Source organism: Equus quagga, chromosome 1 (genome assembly GCF_021613505.1).
Source record: "Equus quagga isolate Etosha38 chromosome 1, UCLA_HA_Equagga_1.0, whole genome shotgun sequence".
In the NCBI taxonomy this organism is placed as follows: Eukaryota; Metazoa; Chordata; class Mammalia; order Perissodactyla; family Equidae; genus Equus; species Equus quagga.
Window position 1 is genome coordinate 29297665 of NC_060267.1, and position 24252 is coordinate 29321916.

General features: G+C 38.0%; 1 protein-coding gene across 6 annotated transcripts in view; it reads right to left on the reverse strand.

Moving 5' to 3' along the window:
* The window catches only part of BICD1 (BICD cargo adaptor 1), a 208687-nt gene that overhangs the window by 109809 nt on the left and 74626 nt on the right, over positions 1-24252 (reverse strand). For all 6 annotated transcript variants that reach the window (XM_046647535.1, XM_046647517.1, XM_046647501.1 and 3 more), the window contains exon 2: positions 14911-15123. In XM_046647535.1, the coding sequence (XP_046503491.1) occupies positions 14911-15123 (213 nt within the window). The remainder of the gene's footprint in view (positions 1-14910; positions 15124-24252) is intronic.

Below are 24252 nucleotides of genomic sequence, written 5' to 3' on the forward strand. Positions count from 1 at the left end.
TCAGTATTTAATTTGGTGGCAATGAGGAAAAAATGTCTGAAAAGGCTCTGTAAGGAGATAATCATGAAAAAAAGATTTTTATTACTCTTAAAACCCAGTTTCATTATTATTAATAGTTGGGGGCAAAAGGGGTATTGTTATCCTGACAGGTTCTTTTAGATCCTTCACTCTAACAACTGAGTTCACCATCCAGAAAAAGTCTGCTGGCCACTTCTTTGTACAAGTAGCCAGATTTCTACCTCATTGTTTAAAAACCATTGTGGGGGTATATTGTGTGCCAAAATCCATCAGGAATTACATTTTGATATTCTAGATTTCTTTTTCTTTCTTTTTTTTTTTTTGAGGAAGATTAGCCCTGAGCTAACATCTGCTGCCAATCCTCCTTTTTTGCTGAGGAAGACTGGCCCTGAGCTAACATCCATGCCCATCTTCCTCCACTTTATATGTGGGATGCGTACCAGAGCATGGCTTGCCAAGCAATGCCATGTCTACACCGGGGATCCAAACCGGCGAACCCCGGGACACCAAAGCGGAATGTGAGAACCTAACTGCTGCACCACTGGGCCAGCCCCTAGATTTCTCTAATGTAATGCAGGCAGTGAGGTTTTTGCATATTGTGATAGTCTCAGGAGACATATTTAGTTACAATTCTGCTTTTTGAAAAATTGTTTTAGTGAAACCAAAACTCTATCGGACTACTATTATTTCTAAATCTAAATACTTTTAATATTATTGAACAAATGATGATAAGGAAGCTAGTTAAGAAGGTAATCAATGTATAGCCTTTCTTATGGGATGCCTAGTATGCTACCTTAATTCAAATAGAAAGTGAAAGTTTGGGTGTATTAATACATCTAGTATGATTGGTCTACAATGTTTACTTTTAAAAAATATCTGTGTAGATTAAGCATTGAAAAGTATAATTCAAGACATATATCAAAATTCATTATATCCCTAAGCTCACGCATTAATTTGCTCCTGCCTTGCTCAAGTATAAGTTTCCTATAACCTTCCAGAAATTAAGTTCTGAGTAGATTCAGGTATCCGTGATTGTTAGATTAAGCTATAAATTCCCTTAGGAGAATTAAATGGCTGGACAGAATTTTAATCAGGCTAGACCTGCCAGCCAGGATGTTCTCTGGAAATAGAGGTCAAGATGTAAAAAAAGATGCAAATTGTCCACTCAGCACTCCAGCTGAAATGCTGATTGCGCGTTACCACTCCTCCTACACAGTCTGCACCGGGAGCAAAGCCTGAGTGGAGATGGGAGACCAAGCCCGAAACTGACCCGAGCTACTCTTAGTCCAAGAACCAATGTAGACAAAAGGGGCTGCGCACAGATCTTTATTCTTCTTTCCAAGAGGTGGAAAACTGGTATTTGACCCTATTCACAAGATAGGAAAGGGAAGGGAGGAGGCAAGAGGAAGGAAGGGAAGGAGGAGAGAGAGGAAGGTAATCCATAGATATGCTAATATATATGTTATATATATAATCTACATAAAGTATATATATATGTGATCCATATATATGCTAAGTATATAACATACCAGTTCCACATTTTAAAAAGTAGACTTTCACTGTTTATTTTTAAATGATAGAAAGATAACTGTTAAAAAACTTAATTACCTTCTAAACAAAGAGACAATGCAAGATTACTATAAAGCCAGATTTTTATTTTACCTATGTCATCTCCAGAGCTGCCATTTTCACAGTTTGCCCTGATCAATGCTCTTTCACCATTTCTAACTTTAGCTTGAACTTCCCTGCAATTTCCCATTGAATTCTCCATTTGGCGCTGGTTTAATGACTGCCTATTACACAGGAAGTTGATGTAACTGTCACATCAGGCCAGAAGTTTATGCCTCTTCTCATTATCTAATGCAAACAGGAAAGAGTTGCAAGCAAAAATGGTACTATTTTGAAGCTGTTCCCAAAGGATGTCCAACATCTAGACGTTGGAAATATTTACATATGCTTTCATTTTTGAAGTCCCCCCCGCCAATGTTTGGGATTATGGAGACAGAGGCCCTTATTGCCTCCCCACAATAACCTCAAAAAGGCTAAAGATACTTTTGAATAAAGATCAACGGACATCATTTTCAGAACTAGTCAAACGCTGTTGTATTAGTTCTCACTGACAAATATAATAACCCAACTTTCTAAATCGTTGAAAAAAAAATTTCCAATCCTTAAAGAGAGAAATTAAATGTATATGCTCCTGACCACAATGCACGCATTGTAATGGACAGGCACTCCCTCTAAGAGCATATGGGGTTACAGCAGGCATGAGGAGGATTTTACAGATGTGTAGAATACACGGCCTCCCTTGCCTTAATGGAAACCTGACTCTCCCCTGGGGACTCCGCTTTCAGAACATTCTCCCCGGCTCCTCCCCTAAAACTCCTCTGCTTTAAATTTCATGTCATCATTAGTTTTTCTTTTTAAGCTGGAGAACGTATATATATTTTAAACACAAATTAACAGTAACGTCCTCTGGGACAAGGTAGTGGCAGCAGGGTGGGCACAGACCCTGTATACTGTCCACCATTCAGCATCGATATTGTCACCTACCAAACACCAACTCCTTCCCGCTCATTTCTCCAAGATGTTAGCTCCTGGCTCACTGTCACATCTCCAGAATTTCTGGTCTTAATTCTCGGCATTCTCAATATGCATATACATTCCCGGAATTCCTCCTCTGGAGGGACCTTCTCCTCCTGCTTCAGCCACTCATTCCCATGCTCATACCTTGGTGATTCACTCTCCCAAGTGATTATGTCATCACTTCTCTCTCCTCAAATCCCCAGTGCCTCCCCCATCTTCCGGGCTCAGCTGCTCATCTTACTTCCTGCTTCAGTGAGAAAACCGAAGCAGCCTGAAGAGGACTTGCAAAGACTCTCTTCATTCACACCTGCCAGTGTAGCAGCAGGTGCACCCACATACTCCACTTTCCCAGGCATTACCATAGATGAAACTTCCTTGCTCCTTTCCAAAGGCAATCCCTCCATTTTGCACCAGATCCAATTCCCTTCTCTTTCTCTCAAGGAAATCAAATGCCCTAGGTATTCTCCCCTTCTCCTCTTACAGCATTACATTTTCCCTCTCTACTGGGTCAGACCCACCAACAATCAGCCTTCACATATTTCTTTCATCTTAAAAACAAAAGGACAAAAACCAATGACTTTCTCTTGAGCCCGTTTTGTCCTCTAGCTACTTCCTCAATTCTTTGCTTCTTTGCAAACAAACCAACTCATGAAAAAGTCACCTCTATTCTCCGTCTTCAACTCTTCTCCTTTTACTCTCTCTTAAAGCTGCTCTAATCAGGCTTTTGCTCCCACACTCCAGAGAAACTTCTCTCACTGAGGTGACCAATGACGCCATGTTGCTAAATCCAGTGGTCAGCTCACTGTCCTTGTCCTGTCTGACCTATCAGCAGCATTTGCACTGTTGATCTCTCCCTTTGTAGACCCGACTTGCTTCATGTGACTTCCAGGAACCATTCTCTCTTTATTTTCTTTCGACTCACTAACGATTATTTTTAGTTTTCTTTTAGTTTTCCTTCTTATTCCCAACCTCTCAGGGCTGAGGTGGCCCAGGACTCAGTGCTTGGACCCCTTCTCTTTTCTATCCACACTTCCAGCCTTGGTGATCTCACTGATGTGCCTTAAATAGCATCTATCTGCTGATAATTCCAAAATTTGTATTTCTAACCCCAGATTTCTCTCCCAAATCTATGCCCTCATCTCCTACTACCCATTCAACATCTACACTTCAAGGTCTAATCGAAATTTAAAACTTAACATGTCTAAAACAACTTCTGATCTTTCCTCCTAAAACTTGTTTGCTCTGAAGCCCTCCCCATCTCAAGTGATGATAATCCCATTTTTCAAGTCGGTCAAGCTAAAAACCTTGGACTGGAGATCTTTTCTCCTCTTTATCTCTTATTCTCTACAACCAATCCATTAGAAAGTCATGTTGGCTTCACTCTCAAAATATATTCAGAGTATGACTTCTTCTCACCACCCCTACCTATCAGCCTGGCCCAAACCACCATCTTCTCATAACTGGATGACTGCAATAACCTCCTACTCTTATCCTTGTCTCACTAAGGTCATGTCACTCCTTTGCTCAACACTTTCCAAAGAACTCCCCTTTCACTCAAAGTAAAAGCCAAAATCCTTCTCATGGTCTATAAGGCCCTACATGATTTGGCTTCCTGTTACCTCTCTGACTTCATCATGACAGTGCGGTATTAGCAAAAAAGACAGACATACAGATCAACAGAACAGAACAGAGAGTCTAGAAATAGACCTAAACAAACATGGCCAGTTCATTTGACAGAGGTGCAAAGGCAATTTAACGGAGAAAGACGAGTCTTTCCAACAAATGATAGCGGAACATTTGAACATTTATATGCCAGAAAAATGAATCTCAACTTAAACCTCACACCTATATAAAAATTAACTCAAAATGGATCATAGATCTAAATTTAAAACTATAAGCTTTTAGATGAAAATGTAGGAGAAAAATCTTCCTAACTTGGGGATGGAGAAGGTTTTTTTAAATCTGATATCAAAAGCATGGTGAATTTGGGGCTGGCCTGGTGGCTCAGCAGTTAAATTTGCACGTTCCACTTTGGTGGCCCAGGGTTTGCCGGTTCGGATCCCAGGTGCACATATACACATTGTGTCCCACATATAAAGTAGAGGAAGATGGGCACGGATGTTAGCTCAGGGCCAGTCTTCCTCAGCAAAAAAGAGGATTGGCAGCAGATGTTAGCTCAGGGCTAATCTTTCTCAAAAAAAAGCATGATTTTTTTTTTGTTTTATTTTTTATTTTTTTGCTGAGGTATAATTGACATACAATGTTAGTTATATCAGTTTCAGGTGTACAATATAATGATTTGACATTTGTATATATTGTGAAAAGATGACCACAACAAGTCTAGGTAACATCATCACCATTCATAGTTACAAGATTTTTTGTGTGTGATGAGAACTTGTAAGATCTGCTCTCTTAGCAACTTTCAAATATACAATACAGTATTATTAACTATGGTCTCCATGCTGTAATTACATCCCCGGGACTTACCTATCTTATACCTAGAAGTTTGCTCCTTTTGACCACCTTCACTCATTTCCCCCAGCCCCTGTGCCCGAATAAAATTTTTTTCTTGATACATTAGACTTCATCAAAATGAAAAACCTTGTGCTCTGCAAAAGACACTTTAAAGACAGCGAAAAGACAAACCAAATACTAGGAGAAAATATTTGCAAGTCACATATCTCACAAAAGTCTTGTATCTAGAACATGAAAAGAATCCTCAAAACTTACCTAAGAAAGAAACAACATAATTAAAAAATGGGCAAAAGCCTCAAATAGAAACTTTACCAAGGAGAATATATGGAAGGCAAATTAACACATGAAAAGATGCTTAATATTATTAGCCATTAGGGAAATTCAAACTAAAACCATGATAAGATACCACTACACACTTATTAGAATGGCTAAAATAAAAAATACTGATAATATCTAGTGCTGGAAAGAATGAAGGGAAATTAGAAATCTTACACATTGCTAGTGGAAATGCAAAATGGTGCCGCCATTCTGGAAAAGTTAAACATACACTTACCATCAGCCCCAGAATTCCCACCCTCCTGGATATTTACCCTAGAGAAGTGAAAACTTAGGTTCACACCAAAATATAAATGTATATGAACGTATATAGCAGCTCTATTTGTAACTGCCACAATCTGAAAATAACCCAGATGTTCTTCAATAGGTGAATCAATTAAAAAAAATTGTAGGATATCTAGACAGTAGAATACTGTTTGGCAACAAAAGGGAAGAAACTATTGATATAAGCAACAACTTATGCTGAGACAAAGGACCCAGTCTCACAACGTTACACACTGTATGATTCCATTTATATGATATTCTCCAAAAGACAAAACTATAACGATAGAGAATAGGTGACTGGTTATAAGAGACTGGAGTGGGGGCGGGCACAACTGCAGAGGACTAGCAGAGCACCGAGAAGTTTGTGAGGGATGAAATTGTTCTGCATCCTCACTGTGGTTGTGGTTACATGAATCTATATCTGTATTAAAATTCATAGAATTATACACCCAAAAAAATCCTATGAGCCTATAATTTAAAATTAATCTTACAAACCTATTAATGTAACTTATCTTTCCCAAAGGTACAATCAAATTTCAATTATTTAAAGGCAAATTGTCTGTATATTGTTAAACTTTGCTTTCAAATTCCTGATGGTGTTAATAGGGAGAGGTATTTGTTTACTGTAGCCCAGCAAGTGTTGGAAAGAAGATCTTTTTGACCAAAAGAATATCGCTTGGGCCAGCCTGGTGGTGTAGTGGTTTAGTTCATGCACTCTGCTTCAGCAGCCCAGGGTTTGCAGGTTCAGATCCCGGGGGCTGACCTACACACCACTCATCAAGCCATGCTGTGGCAACATCTCACACACAAAAAGTAGAGGAAAAATTGGCAAAGATGTTAGCTCAGCAACAATCTTCCTCAAGCAAAAAGAGGAAGATTGGCAACAGATGTTAGCTCAAGGCCAATCTTCCTCACCAAAAAAAAAAGACAGAAAAGAAAAGAAAAAGAAAAAAATACCGCTCTTTTCAGTGGAATCAATAAACTAATAGGCAGGCACTGACATGGTTAAGAGCAGGAACTCTAGAATCAGATTGCCCAGTTTAGGAGGCCAGCTTGACTTCTTGCTGGACAAGGTGTTTAGCCTCTCTTTGCCACACCTGTAAAGGGGGCAAGGAAAGAGAGAAAACAGAAACAGTGCATGCCTTGCACCCCTATGTTCATTGCAGCATTATTCACGATAGCCAAGATGTGGAAACATTTTAAATTTAAACATTTTAAATATGTGTTGTTTCTTCTAGTGGTGTTGGGATGTCAACCATTACTCCATGCTACTGTCAGAGGTGCTGGGGCCTCTCCCTTTACTCCAATCCATCTTGCTAACCTAGGTGCCCATCAAGGGACAAATGGATAAAGAAGATGTGCTATATATACTCAATGGAATACTACTCAACCATAAGAAATGATGAAATGTGGCCATTTGTGACAACATGGATGGACCTAGAGGGTATTATGCTGACTGAAATAAGTCAGAGGGAGAAAGTCAAATACCGTACGATCTCACTGATAAGTAGAAGATAAAAACAACGACAAACACATGGCAACGGAGATTGGATTGGTGGTTACCATAGAAGAAGGGGGGAGGGGGAGGGCAAAAGGGGTGATTAGGCACATGTGTGAGGGGATGGACTATAATTAGTTTTTGGGTGGTGAGCATGATGCAATCTACACAGAATTCGAAATATATTACGATGTACATCTGAAAGCTATATAATGTTATAACCCAAAGTTACTGCAATAAAAAAAAGAAAGAAACAGTGCATGCCTTGCAAGCTTGTTGAGAGAGTTAAACAAGATGATGAATGCGAAGCGCTGAGTATCATGCTTGGCACGTGGTAAGCTCTCATAAGTGATATTATGATATCATTTTATTGATATCATATCATATTATGATCAATATCATATGATATATGACATAATAATAGGAAAATATTATTAGTTACTTAAACCAAGTAAAAATAGTGACAGTTCTTCACTGTTTGGTGCTTTGCATCATTCCAGAGAGGTGTGAGGTCCACTCTCAACAAGGAAAGAGAGCTGAAGAGATACTGGGACATGCCATGGAAATAGCTTTCCAGCTCTTCCCAAGGCACGTCTTGACAGAATGGCAAAATCATCACTCAGCTGGAAGTGTCAATTTCATCCAGCTATGTGTAAACAACTTCCAATGACTAATTATTCATCCAGAAACATCAAAGACTATAAGAAAAGCATTAATAAAATAGTTTAATCTTTTCTCCGTGACTTGGGCCATCAGAAAGCACATTCGAGGCTGTACTGAGAATAAAGCAGTGACCCTTCCAAGAACCAGCAGGTATGAAAGCCTGTTTACACTGACAGGAAGAGCACCCAGACAACTCTCCTCTTTCAACCTACTGGCTTTTAAATATGTGTTGTTTCCTCTAGTGGTGTTGGGATGTCAACCATTACTCCATGCTACTGTCAGAGGTGCTGGGGCCTCTCCCTTTACTCCAATCCGTCTTGCTAATTTATTGTTTCTGTCTTGCCAGGTGTGAATAAGTCTGATTACCAAACTTTGAAACAATAAATAACACTTACATAGTCCTCTATTTCTTATAAAGCACTTTCATGAAAAATATCTCACTTTATCCTCATAAAAATCATGGGGAGGAGAATAGGTGTTATATCATAATGTTTATATGGGAAATGAGAAGTTTAATGACACAACTGGTAAAAAGGTTAAGTTAGGACCTGAACTCCGATTTCCTGCTTTCTAATTCCACACTACTACCAAACCACCTATTTATGAAATAGAAGCAAATCAAGTTTTAAAAAGTAGCTGAGAGACTCTCCTTTGAATAAAGTGAATATGCGCTGGTGGCTGTTTAGATAAAGTTTTCCACTTACTTAGTCACAGCAGGTACCACTTACTTGTAGTTTTACTGAGACGAAGATGAGTGTAATATTACTGTACGTAATGTCATATGTTGTCTTAGTCCATTAGAGCTGCCATTACAAAATACCATAGGCTAGGGGCTTAAACAACAAGCATTTATTTCTCACAGTTCTGGCAGCTGAGAAGTCCAAGATCAAGGCGCAGGCAGATTCAGTGTCAGGTGAGGCCCCACTTCCTGGTTCCACAGATGGCCACCTCCTTGCTGTGTCCTTACATGGTAGAAGAGGCAAGGGAGCACTCTGGGGTCTCTTTCAGAAGGGCTCTAATCCCATTCATGAGGGCTCCACCCTCATGACCTAATCACCTCCTAAAGGCCCCACTTCCAAATACCATCACATTGGGGATGAGGTTTCAACATACGAATATTAGGGGGAACACTACAGTATATGTTGTCTAAAACACAGCTCACTATTTCCACAGATACTAAAGACTAAGAGGAAATGGTTTGTAAACACATTTAGTTGTTTTCACATTGCAAACAACCACTCATTGTTGAATTTTTGCTCATTGATGCTTCCCAAGCACCCTAGCATCTGGCTCATAGTAACCACTGAAGAGACCTCTGTTGAATGAATGAATGTATGACCGCAAAGTCGAAAATCCAAAAAGGTGAAAACCATAAGATGAGAAACTGAACACCTGGGTCCATAATGGTTCAAATTATCAAGGATTTCCAACAGGGGTGAAGACAGTCAGTAGTACCATGGTTTTAAAAGGCAGACACACATTTTTAAGAGACACTGGATGTCAGTCTAAGAAGGTAAGGCCTCCTGAAACCATGTCACATGAGGAAGTACAAATGGATCTAGATATGTTTAGTCTTAGAAAGAGAAGACAAGATAGTTCTCCAAAATATTTGAAGCTGTTGGGCACGGGCTAAAATTGTTCAGTGGAATAGGAAACTAAAAAAATGGATTCTCTGTAGATCCAGAGGCTAGAAATATGGCCAGTTGGTGAAAATTATAAGGAGTCAACTTTGCACTGAACGAAAAAAGAGCAGATTAACAATTAGAGCTGCCAAGCAACAGGATGGGCAGCCTTGGGAGGGAATTAGAAGACAGGGAACAATAATTTCATTGTGTCCGGCATTTGACATGGCACCTGTACATTAGTATTATCAACTCCATGTTGGAAGTAAAAAAAGTGAAGCTTAGAGAACAAAAGTGACTTGTCCAGTATCACACAGCTGATAAGGGGCACAGCTGGAATGCAAACCCAGGGGTAGCTAACTCCCAAAGCATGTTCTTTCAGTTCAATTCAACTCGACAAATACTACTTTTTTGTTTTTTGCTGAGGACAATTCACCCTGAGCTAACATCTGTGCCAATCTTCCTCTATTTTGTATGTGGGATGCTGCCACAGCACGGCTGCCGAGGAGTGGTGCAGGTCCACACCCTGGAACCGAACCGGGCCACCCAAGCAGAGCACACTGAACTTAATGATTAGGCTATGGGGCTGGCCCAACAAATATTACTTTTTAATATCTGCTTTTGGCCAGGCACTGTGTTGGGTGTTGGGAATACATGGATAAATGACAGAAAAAACACAGTCTCTTCCTTGAAAGGGCTCACAGTTTATCTTCTCCATAGTGCTGGAAGCGTCTGGGTCAAGGCTACATGACCACTCAGGGATATTGGAGAAAGAATTATTGATCTCGGAGTGACTTCATGCCCTAAGTTTATAGATGCCGATTCCTTATGATGGAATAGACATATTTCTAAAATGTTGGCATAACAATAGATCTCTGGAAATTAAGCCACTGGTGTATTATAAAATTTGGTTGTGTACTCCAATGAAGGAAAAAAAATGGAGCTTCAAATGGAATAAAAATCATATGGATTAAGCAGCTGTTAAAATATAAAATGGCCATATCCTAAAAAAATGTTATCAAGTTACAAATTTAGCTATTGTACTAAAGCATCACATATTGTGCCAGAAATTTCATTAGCTTGAGGCAAGATTCAGAAGAGAAAAACGTGCTCTTGGCAGCTACAGTGACATGCCTGAGAGAATCTAGATCACAGCCAGTGTTCCTGGGTTCAGATCCTGGCTTGTCACTCATTACCCACGTGTTTCGGACAAGTTACTCAACCTCTCTGTCATTCACTTGCCCCATCAGTAAAATGGGATGATATAACAATAGGAACCACTTCAATAGAGTTGTCATAAGGATTTAGCAAGTTAATCCATGTAAAGAACTGAGCACAGTGTCTGGCACGTTGCCTGGTAATCCACAGATGTTGAATTATTTGCACTTTAAAGTATGGGCTTAATCTCTACTAAGGTCAGTAATCCATCTTGTAACACCAATCTTCTGCATTCCACCTGAAGGGGTCTATCTTCTGCGACAACTCTTTTTCACCTATACACTAATTCCGGTTAGGAATACTGGTGTAATTGCATTGTATGCTTTATAAATATTACAGTAACTTCTGACTTATCTTACTAACAATTGAAAGTATTCAGTAGTATTAAAAGTTTCATTATCCTATTTTATGATTTCATCAATGTGGATTTTAGTTTAATTTAGTACAAAGTAAGTGGTCAAAAAATACAGTACAAATAAACCTATTTAAGCAATCTTCTAGTATGTTAGACTGATAGGCTGGAGATAGAAAAATGAAATGCAAACTTCTTTACTAAATATTGGCTGAAGTACTACAGTAACCTACCTGTTCTCACTAAGCTCTCACCAAAATGATGCTGGTCAAGGCAACCCAAGGATTCTTTCCCCCCTTTGTCTATTACTCACCCTGCAGGATTATCTCCTAATTTGGTTAAGATTAACTCCTAATTTGGTTCTTTGATTTGGGTGGTATTTTTCTTTATACTTTAAAAAAATGATTTAAAGCTGCTTACCATCAAAGATACAAATAGAATAAGACTGATTAAAATGTTTAAAAATGAGAAGCACTATATGAAAATTCTAGGTTAGTTTTTACAGTTAAACATACTGCTACAGCTTCTTAACAACCAAAGCAGAAATAAAAACATACTGCAATTGCTACCGCAGGATTCATATGTCAACAGAAAGAATTTTCAAGGCAATAAATTCAGAGAGGTATTTATCTAATGTTTCTTTAACCTAAGGATATGGATCTATATCAGAAGTGATATCTTCAACAATATTTTTATGGAGGATGCAGAAAATTAGTAATGATAGTTTATGTTTATTATGTATTTACTGTCTACTGAAATAATCTTTTACAAATACCATGAATATAATTCTAAAACTTTTAGCGGAGCTGAGACTAGAATATTGATTTTCAAATACCTAATTCAGAAATTTTCCCATCTTTTCCACTATACTATCCTATACTTATCATATATGGAACAGAATTTGACCTTAGAATTACACACACATACATTTGCACACATACATGCACGAACATTTGTGTAAAGCTTCCATAATACACACACTACATATACACACATACATCTCTGCCAGTACCAACAATCCTACTGAAATAAGAGATGCGTCCATTCAGTAAATAAAAATGATTCCATCAATTAAATTATTAAATTCTCGCAGCATCTGTTAAGCTGATGATTTACTACATTTTGCGTTGGTTATCCTTATCTATTTCTCATGGTCCCTCAGGTCATGAATTTTTATTTCATGATTTCTCTTCCAAACACTATGCATCAGTCAATGCCCAAGGTACAAAAATAAATAAATAAAATTGAGCCTACAATAAAAACAAATCTGGGATTTCAATTTATCACCAGCCATCAAAGCTATGTATCAATATACCAAAAAATGGAATTTGTTCCTTTTCTCCTTTTACAAATGTACTCAGCTCTAAATGCTAAAAATAATTTTTTTTTTTTGGAAGATCAGCCCTGAGCTAACATCTGCTGACAATCCTCCTCTTTTTTGCTGAGCAAGACTGGCCCTGAGCTCACATCTGTGCCCATCTTCCTCTATTTTATATGTGGGACGCCTACCACAGCATGGGTTGATAAGTGGTGCCATGTCCGCACCCAGGATCTGAACCCGCAGACCCTGGGCCACTGAAGTGAAATGTGCGAATTTAACCGCTGCGCCACTGGGCCGGCCCCTAAAAATAATTTTATTAGGTACATTAAAACATGAGGCCTGGATGAAAAACAGCAGGCCTCTGGGGTGTAGTAATATCATTCGCTTTCAGTCCATCAGAAAGAACATCAACAAACACATTGTTGACACACTTAGAAAATCAGGAAACTGACAACCTGTTCTTTTTTTCTATTAGTTACCTGAAAAACCTGAATGAATACACTCATAGGCTAAATTGCCTTAAGTTATTTTAGATTTAAAAAATTTGGATGTAACAAGTTATTCTCTTAGTGCAAATCAACTACTGAAAATGCATAGAAACCGAAGGATTACTTCCAAGTAACTCATTCAGCAATTCCCCAAATTGTGAGCCTACGATACTCCCTTCCCCAACTTTGGGCCAGCCAAAAAGTCTAAATTAGTGGTTCTTCAAGTGTGGTCTCCAGAGCAGCAGCCACAGCATCAGCTGCTGCGAACTTGTTAGAAACACAAATTCTTGGGTTCCACCGAGACCTACTGAATCAGAATCTCTGGGGGTGGGGTTTGATGAGTTCTCTAGGTGATTCTGACGCTCACTAAAATTTGAGAACTGATCTGAATGAAGGGCTCCTCAAATTTTTTTTCCTTTGCTGCCTCAGTTCATTCCTAAGTCACATCCTCATTCTTAATTATCAACTCCTGCTGCTTTATCATAAATCTAGTCATTGAAAACTACACTCAAGCATGGTGGGTGTAAGTAAGGCTGCTCCGTCAATCACTACTGTCTTGTCTCAACAGAAAAACATCTGTGGATTCTCTGCCCTTTCCTCAACCTTCGCTGTTCTTTCCATGGCTGCAGCTGCTGTGCACAGTGGGGATGTGCAGCTTTCCGAAGATCCATCCAATTGGCAATTAAGACTGCTCGACTCATCGGTCCCAGTTATTCTCCACTAACCACCTGCATGTGTATGCCCATGCACCTCATGTTGCCCATGTCACAGCCTCTCTGCCAATTTGCCATGTGAACCTGCTGCTCATGGCTGCTGACTTGCCCCCTGTGGATGTTTGGGGCCTTGCTTAATCGAGGATGGTGGCCCATGGTACTATATGACCTTGGGTCCGCTCTGCAATGGATGCCTGTCTCACAGAGAAGCCTGGGGTTGGAAGGCAATTCCTTAGGAGGAGGAGGGTCTGGTATTCCAAAGGGTAAGCTGGTGATGGTCAAAACCCAGCACATACGGATGCATCAAATAAAGAACTAGAGAGCAGCTTTGTTTTTAACAGTCATTTGCATTGGAGGGAAATGAGGCAGGGCATCCTGAAAACTGTCTCCTGTTCTTCTCAGTACCCAACACTGACTTCCGCTTGGTTGGCTCCTTTTCCTGTCTCCAGAAGTCATATTACTGTATTTGGGCATGTCTGAGGATAATGAGCTAGGTACAGCAGAAACCTTACTGTCCATATGCATTTAGTTCATCATAATATGGACTTGTGTAAATGTAAATAACTGATTAAATTCTAATAAGTTTTTGACAACTTATATCTCATAATAATGAAACTCTATTTGTAATATGTCACTAATTTCAAGTGGATTACTTCTGTTACATTTCACAATGCTGAACAAATCTTTCATTCTACCTTTTTCTATTACTAAAACGCTCAATTAATAAGCCCACTTGGTAGTGGACCTGGCACGTGATGTCGCTATGGGAAAGCTGAAGAGAAATAGTGAGTCCAGTAGAGACCCAGGGACTGAAGAAGCCTCCCTGACCTAATTTGCACCAGCTATAATTTGCTGCCTTCTCTATAACCAGAAAAATAGTTTATGGTTCTACATTATGAGACTCTCAGACCCTTCAGAACACTCCCCTGGGGGCACATTCCCCAGTGAGAAGAGTCCTCAGCCAACACTACTGTCATTTTGAATTAGTGCTGGCATGGAGCATCACAGCCAACCATTCTTCTCCACGTTTGATTAAAACAGGTAAAATGGGAGGAAGTGCTAAGGTCACTATATTTTTTAAACACCTTTGCAGAAAAAGCAAGGCCAATTCCCAAGTACTCAATAAATAAAGACTAATTCTTAACAAACAATAAAAGAAAGGAAAGCTTATCTCAGAACAAGCTGTTATTTCACTAAAAAAGCAGAAAAATTGCTAGCATCAGTATTATGTGCTTCTTCTTTAATACAGCTCCTCTCATTAAAGAGGAGGTTTTATTCTTTTCCCCAAGAGAGAATTTGATCTTCCTTCTCACTCCCACAAATCTCTCGCAGGAAATGTGTTTGTGTTTTGTTTACCTCCTTCAGATCCTGCACGACGGCCGTGAGCCTCTCATTTTCTGCCTGGACGTTGGTGACCACAGCCCGGCTCTGTTTCAGTTCGTTCTGCATCTCCAAGATCTTCCCCAGATAGTAAGCTTCCTTTGAGGCTGACTCCTGCAGAAGCGTTTCCTCCCGAGTCTCCCCATCCTCCGCAACTTTCCGGTGGATGGAGAAGGACTGCCCAAAAGCCTGCAGAGTATTTGAAAAGAAAAAAGAGCGCACAATGAAACGCACCACAGCACTCCAAACACAGGAAAACGTTTTGTTTCACGTTGTTTGTGAGAAAAACTATTCTGCAAGACCTCTCGAAGCCAAAAGCACATATTTTATGGAACAGTCCAGCAGCTCTCAATGATGCTTGAAATAATTCAAATTCTATTAATAAGGAGAAAGAAATTTTTAAAATATCTTACTAAAAATATATACAATGGGGTTGAAGAAAACTTGAAAACCATTGGTGCTTCTTTATGTTACCATGATTCAGACAAATCTTATTAAGGAATAGACAGTTCAGTGTTAATGAGCTCGTCAAAATTCATGTTGCCATTTTCATTCTACAAAGAAAATCTCCAAAATATTTTTTCAAGAAAGAAAATAATAGTTTCACTAGTTTTTTAATACATTAGCAGTAAGGATGACCAATTATGAACAGTACCCTTAAGAGAGAAAAATCACCAAACAGCATTCAAGTTGTCTGGTACCACAAAACACCTTAAAATGTAGCCACTCTATAAGAAAACCTATATGTGTCTACCTATTTTTGCTAAGATAAATACAGAAGAATAAACCCAAAACTAATGAAATAGGTTACCTACCAATTGGTTACCTACCTACCAAGGGGGTGGAAAGATTGGGGGAATGAAATGCGATACAGGGGATGAGGGGGGGAGTGACATTTTTCTGCATATGCCTTTTCATATAGTTCTGATTCTTAGAACTACGTTAATGTTTCACATAGCTTGTAAATAAATATTAATTAAAATCAACCTCTACATGTTGGGGGAACCCAAATGGAACACAAACAGATGAACTCAGCTGTATTACAAATGAACAACAGAACCACACTAAAAGGGATAGAGAAGAAAAGATGTAACCTGAGTACTTTTGGAAATCAGTATTTTTGCTATATATTGTAAAGCCAAAGATGAAAAGAACTGTACCCAAACACTATAGTCTCGTTAGTGAATTTGTTTCTTACAGAGATTATGGGATCACAATTCTGAAACTTCTTTACAAGCATCCTAGAGTGGAGCAAACAAGCAAACACATTATGGATAATGAAAGCCAGGTTTCTCACTGTTGGAGAAAGGAGTTACAAATAAGGAAAGGGATAAGTCTAGACAGAAACTAGTGGGATTGGGTTGTAATTAGAAGTATCGGGATGAACTTATAGTTTTTAATAGATAAGTACAGATAGATAGATACAGATAGATGAAATAGATAGATTAGAGACACATAGAGGCATTTATGTGTGTTTATACATTTACATATTTCCTAACTCTGTCAGCCGAGAGGTCCCAGAGGCAATGACATACCAGTAACAATGAGCATACCTAGCGCCCAAATTTTGTTTTGAAATATCAATCTCCTATTAAAAGAGCTGGAGCTCTTGGGAGAAATGACCATTTCTAGGGATGGAGCAAAATGAACTTGGTACATTTTGCGGTGCCAAAGATTAAGTAACAAAATGCTTTAAAAAAATAATGGGGAATATGTCAAAGGATGCAAGTTTACCTAAGGGACTCCCAGTGGCCAAATCTGGGATAATTTGGTCAACAAAATAATTATAATAATCAATCATAATCTGCAAAATGAAATTAATATTCATGCGTCCACATTGATATAAACACTGAATAAATGGGGAGGAAGGAACAGCTCCTCCAGTGGAATTAATAAATGTAGAATGAATGATGGAAATAAAAGATGTCAGCATTTGGCAAACACCAAGTAATAACTAACTGTTGCAGGCAAGAATTATCAATGGAATATAAAATTAGTGGGCAAGAAGTATGATGAGAAGCAGAATATTTGCACAGTCTTAAAGCATCTCCTCCCCAGATACTTATTAATGCCAATGGGAAAATAGTGACTGCAGTGGAGAAACCTGGCAGACCTTAACAAAGTGACCAAAAGTAAGATGAACAGCAATGAGACATATTGACATCCTGTACCCTCACATAGACTGAGAAGGGTGTAGCATCTCTTCTGTGGTATTCTTGCCCAAAATGCAGAAGCTAATTCTAATCATAACCAAACACCAGACAAACCTAACCTGGGGGACATTCTACAAAATTATTACTCAGGACTCTCCAAGAGTATTAAGATCATAAAAGACAAAGACTACTTCAGAGGAGATATGACAACTAAATGGGGATCCTGGATCCCAAAAAAGATATTAGGAGGACAGTTGGCAAAATTGGAAAAATTCTTTAGATTGGTTAATAACATTGTATCAATGTCAATTGCTTGTTTCCATAATTGCACTATGGTAACCTACGATGGTAACATTTGAGGAAGCTGCAGAAAGGGTAAATGAAATCCAGTGTAGTATTTTTCTAACTTTTTTTTAAGTCTCAAGTTATTTTAAAATAAAAAGTTAAATAAATAAATGTAGTCGCTGCCCTAAAGGAGTTGATCTGATAAAATATGGGCACGTTGAGTTATGGAAGAACACGGACACAACACCAAAGAGATATTATACTCAATTAGAAACAATTGTGGTTTTATGATGTATTTGTGATATTATTATATTCTGAAATTTAAAATGTCATAACGTGATGCTTGTGGACTATGTATAGCCCGTGAAGGGATAAAGCTGGAAGTAACCTGTAAAACTCTGTTTCACATTTGTTACAAACCTGAAGGCAGAAAAAGTATGTATTACTTATTATGAGGGACAGTGTAAAAGTTAGGAGACAGCACAATTTTGTGATTTTAAAGACAATCTGGTATTCTTCTCCAAATTACACTCACAGAAACAAAAATTTTTTAAAATAATAACCTGAAAGCCCATGTCTCAATAAACTATCTTTCTTAGAATTTCGACATTGATTAAAATGAAAAGATGGTTCCTAAGCATCAACTAAGAGAGAAATATTCCAATATCAATATTCTGTACAGAGTAGAATATGCTGGTGCTGGGCTTGTTCAGTCTCTGGACAGAAAGAAATTCTTATTTGAATAGTCAGGTCTCTACAAGTGGCAATAAGCATATAGACTCATGAATAGATGAAAAATTATATTTGGAAGTGATATTAACTTTGCTTTTCCATCAGTAATGGTCAGATTCTGTGAGGTCAACTCTGAATTCATCACCCATTTAAAAGCCTTTGGAGGGAAGAGGTCTGGCAGCACGTCTCCCGTCAGAGACCTGGTGAATTCTTCAGCAGACCCTCACCTTGCAAAGGACCCCTGACTATATAGTCAAGAATTAGCAAAATTAAAATTAACGCAAACTGTGTGTCAAGCACCTCAGTTAGCTTTTTTCCCACAACTACTTTCCCACTTCTATGTAACAGAAAACTGTCACTGGGTCATTTTCTTTACTCTGTGTGAGTAAAATCAATAGACTCAGGCACTTTACGGCTCTCACATTATTCTCAGTACATAGGCAATGCTCTCTTGGTGGCAAAAACAACCCCTAAGGTCTTAACAGGAAGTGAACTGATGTAAAGATTTAAAAATTGTATTCCAGATCCAGCACCAGGAGAAATAAGAAAACTCAGCTATATACATAAAATAGATTTTCAAAAAAGAACCAAGAATTGAAGTTGCAAATAGAAAAATTTTGATGAATCTTTAATTCGTATTTATTGCAACTTAGAAACCTGAGATGAACATATGGGTTTCCAAAATTAGTCATTGTTTTTATGAAGAACTTGGCCCTTCACTGGACCTGATTTGAAAACCAATGAAAGTATACAAGGTTATCCAAGGACATTAACCATGGTGTTTTTTACTTGAAATCGAAAAAGAATACCAATCCTGCACAGACTTAGAGATGCCCCATCATCTGCATTTGCAAATCCACTGAGAACTGATACTACTTAGAAAATATCTGCATTTTAGAAAGGGGTGGTGAAAGAAAAACACTTCTACTTTACCTAATTTCTAATTGTCAGTAACTGGAATTGGGCATGACAGCCAACTGACATCTATCATTTGGCTAATTGTGAAACTTGACCTCTTTATTAAAAAATATTAAGTTATGACATTACTGGACAGCAGAGAAGAAGCTGCATCCTTGGCAGAAATCACAAAACTATCTTCGATGTCTATTTATAGGCAAACCTAGGGTAGTTGTGCTTCTAGTTATATTTCGTTCAGACGGCAAATTCCTTGTAGACACTGCGATCATTTCTTGGATAATTTTTATTTGAAATTGAGGTAAACTGACATTTCTATACAATTTTAGAATGTGTTATGATTTCTCACCGTGTATATATAGCTATAATTGCACAATATTACTTTTAATATATTCCATTGCAATGTATCACAGTTGCTTCAAATTATACACCAGCATAAGTCCAATTAGCTATATAATAAGTGCTTCGTTTTCTCCTGCTTCTCACATGACTTCTTAATCCAAAGAAAACTGATATTTTATACTTTCATGTTCACAACAATATGTTATCTGTTAAGCAGAATTTTCATACTGATTAACCTTCATACTATGAAAGATAAAAACACAAAAGTTTGGCTAGAATTATTTAATAATATCACATTCTCTTAAAAATGTGTGTCCTTGATTACAGAATTTTCATTCTTTCATCTTAAAAGTTGTGGCAGAAAAGTGTACTAGGTTACCCAAGGATATGAGACAGAATATTTTTTATTTGAAACTGGAAGATAATACTAAAATTCATTCCTTCATTTGTTCATTCACTCAGCAAGTATTTACAGAAAACTCTATCAGGTACTGCGTTAGGCAGTGAGGATGCAGCAATGTTCTAGAAAGAAAATCTCTGCTATCGGGAGCACACATTCTAGCAGAACATAAACAAATAAATCAATAAGTGTGTGGCATAAAGCTGGAAAAGTTCTAAAAGGAAAATGAAAGGCAGGGCTAGAGCGTAAAATAGAACTTTCTGCAATGACGTATCTGTGTTGTCCAATATGATAACTACTAGCCACGTGTGGCTACTGAGATCTTGAAATGTGGCTACTGTGACCAAAGAATTGCATTTTTAATTTTCTGTAACTTAATCAATTTTAATTGTCACACATGGCTAGTGGCTACCATGTTGGACAGTGCAGGAATAGAGAGAAAGGCAGGTGTGGCGGAGAAAGGGAGCCTGATTTAGAGAGGACGTTAAGAGAAGGGGGTGACCTTTGAGCAGAGACGGGAACAAGGGAGGGAGGGAGCCAGAACCCGGCCTTTCCCCAGAGAAGCAAGCCTCAATTGAAGTGTTGCTAAGCAAGAATTAGAGCATTGCCATGGCGCCTCTTTAAAGACTATCAGTGGCAGTGCCTTAAAGTCTCTACTCCAGCACTTTAAGATTTGAGGGCTCCAGGGCAGATGATTTAACTCCAGGAGAGAAAAGCTTGTCAACTGGCCTGTCACTGTAAGCCATCCTCCCCAATGAACTACTTTACCTTCTTTGAACCTATAATAAAAATTATTTGACCAATTATGTTCCTCTGTTGCCCCAGCTGCCAGGAAATCCATCATTTAATGCTCTGTGGCAATTAACTAAAATACCTGAAGTTTCTGGTACAACCATCTCCTGTTTTCTATATATTGCCTTGAGTTTTTCTTGTACTTATTCCATTGTATGGGTTTCTTTTATTTTAACGTACTTCAAATACTTTTTCAGTAGAAAGGATATGAGTTATAATTCCACGAAACGGTTTAAACGATGTTTAGTTTAATTGTCATTTGTTTTAAATTAAGTCTTAAGGAAAGTCTATGTTAAAGAATAGAGTCTGAGAGTTTAAGGGGACTTAATGTTCCATTAAGGATTCATTCTCATCCCACGGAAAACAGTGAGCCCGAGGGACCTCATGAAGCACTCAAAAAAATAGGAATAAACTAGATAAACTGGTTAAAACTGGCTAAGAAACGTTTCTCAAACCACTTGTTCCAGGAGCAAAGTGTCTTAGATGGTAAGATCTAATTAGAAAAGAAGGGATCATTGGAGGTGAGACAGTCCAAAAGTACTCAGCTGGACGAAATCGGTTTCCAAGACTCATAACTCAAAAGTTATTAGGAATCATAGGGTTTCCTTGACAAAATCAAGCCTGATCCTTGAAAGGGCTCACATACTCATAAGAGGCAAAAAAGGTCAAGAGTATGGGCTCCTGAATTGAGCCAACACTGCCACTTACTAATTGTATGACACTGAGCAAGTTACTTAACATTCCATGCCTCAGTTTACTCATCTGTTAAATGGGATAATAATCATTTCTATCTCATAGTGTTGTTGTGAGGCTTAAAAGGCAAAATTTATGAATGACTTGCAATAGTTCTTGGTACAAATATTGTAACTGCTCAATAATTATTGGCTATGATTAGCAGAAAGAAGATGAGCTTTGGAATCAACTGTATTTGGGTTTAAATCTGCCTCCTCTGAAATTTTTGGCAAGGTTTAGAATTTCTATGTCTCCGTTGCCACAATCTATCACATATCCTTAACTGATTTCAACATCATATTACATGTAAAATGAGAATAATAACGTCGACCTTAAAGGTAAGAATAGCCTAGCCCTAAACAGTCAGGATATCAGATATGAGATATAAAATCTACCACCTGGGGCACAGTAAACGCTTATTCAGTATCAGTATCCACTCTCTCCTCTCCTGCCCTTTGGAAATCTTGGATCTGACACCGGCAGATTGGTGCTTCCTCTGGTGTAAGGGTTTCCCTCAGACTTGTGCTGACTCAGGACAACTTCACCCCTCTATGGAGAACAGCTCCCTACACATTTCTGAAACACCAAATCTCTTACCAGAAAGAGAGCTCTGATGTATGCTTTTTCTCATTAAGTCATTAAAAAGGTAAAAAGACAAAGTTCTCAAGGCATGTTCTAAGGCTTATTTTAGCAAAGAATTCCCTTCTATCTTCTTTTAGTGGGAATTTTCAATTCAACTTCCTCCATCTTTTCTGGCTGTTAACCTAACTCCCTACTCAGGTATAAATTCAATCCATCTGGGAAACACAGGATATTGCAATACCAATTTTTGATTCTCATTATGCATTCCGTAAACCATTTTTAATTTATCATAAAAATGAAAAATATGCATTTTTAACGTGATGAGACTATAGTCTTTTTTTAAACAATCTATCACATATTCTTAACTGATTTAATCATTATGTTAATGTGGCTTCAAGGCATCATTCTAACAAATAATATACCATATTTTATATATGTTTTTTTTTAAAGATTGGCACCTGAGCTAACAACTTGCCAATCTTTTTCTTTTCCTGCTTTTTCTCCCCAAGTCCCCACAGTACATAGTTGCATATTTTAGTTGTGGGTCCTTCTAGTGGCGGCATGTGGGCTGCCACCTCAGCATGGCCTGATGAGCAGTGCCATGTCTGTGGCCAGGATTCGAACAGGTGAAGCCCTGAGTCACCGAAGGGGAGTGTGCAAACTCAATCACTCGGCCATGGGGCCGGCCCTTATATACTTCTCAACTAAATATTCTATGATAACTTGGTTTAATGCCCCAATTTTTATAAACATAATACCTAATAACCTATCATTCAAATATATATTTACTTAAAGCCTAGATTTTTTTCTGTCCTTGATAGTTTGTAACTGGTACCTTTTGTCTTGCTTAACTCCCTTTTTAACTATTTAGAGATTTTTCTAAATTTTGTTGTGCTATCTTGAATATACACAAAAGAAAATTTATAAAAAAAATTATACACAAAAAAATAACATCAAAATGAATTTCTGTAGTTTAGGAAATACCCAATGACTCAGTCCCAAAAGCTTGCCTGCCCTTCCTTGGTCCTACTTCCTTCCTTGTTCTCCTGCTCCTTCCCCAGGGAAGCACTATCCTAAATTTTGTATTTACCATTTTCTTGCTTTTTAAAAATAGTTTACCATATATGTATGTATTCCTAAATAATATACCATTTAATCTTGTTAGTTTTTAAAATTCGTATAATGGAATACATTCTTTCACAATTTGCTTTAAGTCAACTTTAAATTCCTACAATTTAACCATTTTGATTAATATAGGCATAGTTCAACTATTTTCATTGCTATAATGTAGCCTCCTGAATAAATAGAAACCTCTTTTTCTTCTTCTTCTTCCCAAAGCCCCCGTGGGACATAGTTGTATATTCTAGTTGTGAGTGCCTCTGGTTGTGGCATGTGTGATGCCACCTCAGCATGGCCTGATGAGCGGTGCCATGTCCGTGCCCAGGACCAACTTAACCACTTGGCCACGGGGCCGGCCCCTAGATATTTCATTTTAATAATCCATTCTTCCATCAATGGATGATTGGATGGCTTTTTGCTATTACAAACAATGTAGCTATGTACATTCTTGTGCATATCTCTTGGGTTGGTATTTCTCATAATACATTTGGTGAAAAAATAGTTTTATTTCCAATCCTTGGTGAATTGATGCTTTTGTAAAATACTATAAGAATTAATTACTATAAGTATATCCCTACCATATGATCCAGCTGTTCCACTCCTAGGTATTTATTTACCCAAGATAAATAAAAGCATGTCTCCACATAAATATCTGTACACAAATGTTCACAGCAGCTTCATTTGTAATTGCCAAAAACTGAAAATAACTGAAATGTCCAACAGGGGAATGGATAAACAAATTGTGGTACATCCATACAATGGAATACTACTCAGCAATGAAAAGGAACGAACTACTGATACAAGCAACAACATGGTTGAACTGCAAAATAATTATGCTGAATAAAAGAAGCCAGACAAAGAGTACATACTGTAAGATTCCATTTATATGAATGTCTAGAGAATGCAAACTTATCTATAGTGATAGAAAGCAGATAAGTGCTTGTCCTGGGCAGAGGGTGGAGGTAGGGGTGAAGAAGGTGTGTGAAAGGACAAAAGGGAGGATTACAAAGGGACACAAAAATATCTTAGGGACTGATGAATATGTTCATTACATTGGTTGTGGTGATGACTTCACAAATGCATGCATCTATCAAAATTCATCAAATTGTACACTAAATACATGCAGTTTGTTGTATGTCAATTATACCTTAAAGCTGAATAAATAATAAATTACTAGAAAAGTATGAGAAGAAAAAACCCAAAATATAAGCCCAGTTATTTTTAAAGACTTTTAATTTTTTTAGAGCAGTTTTAGCAACAGCAAAG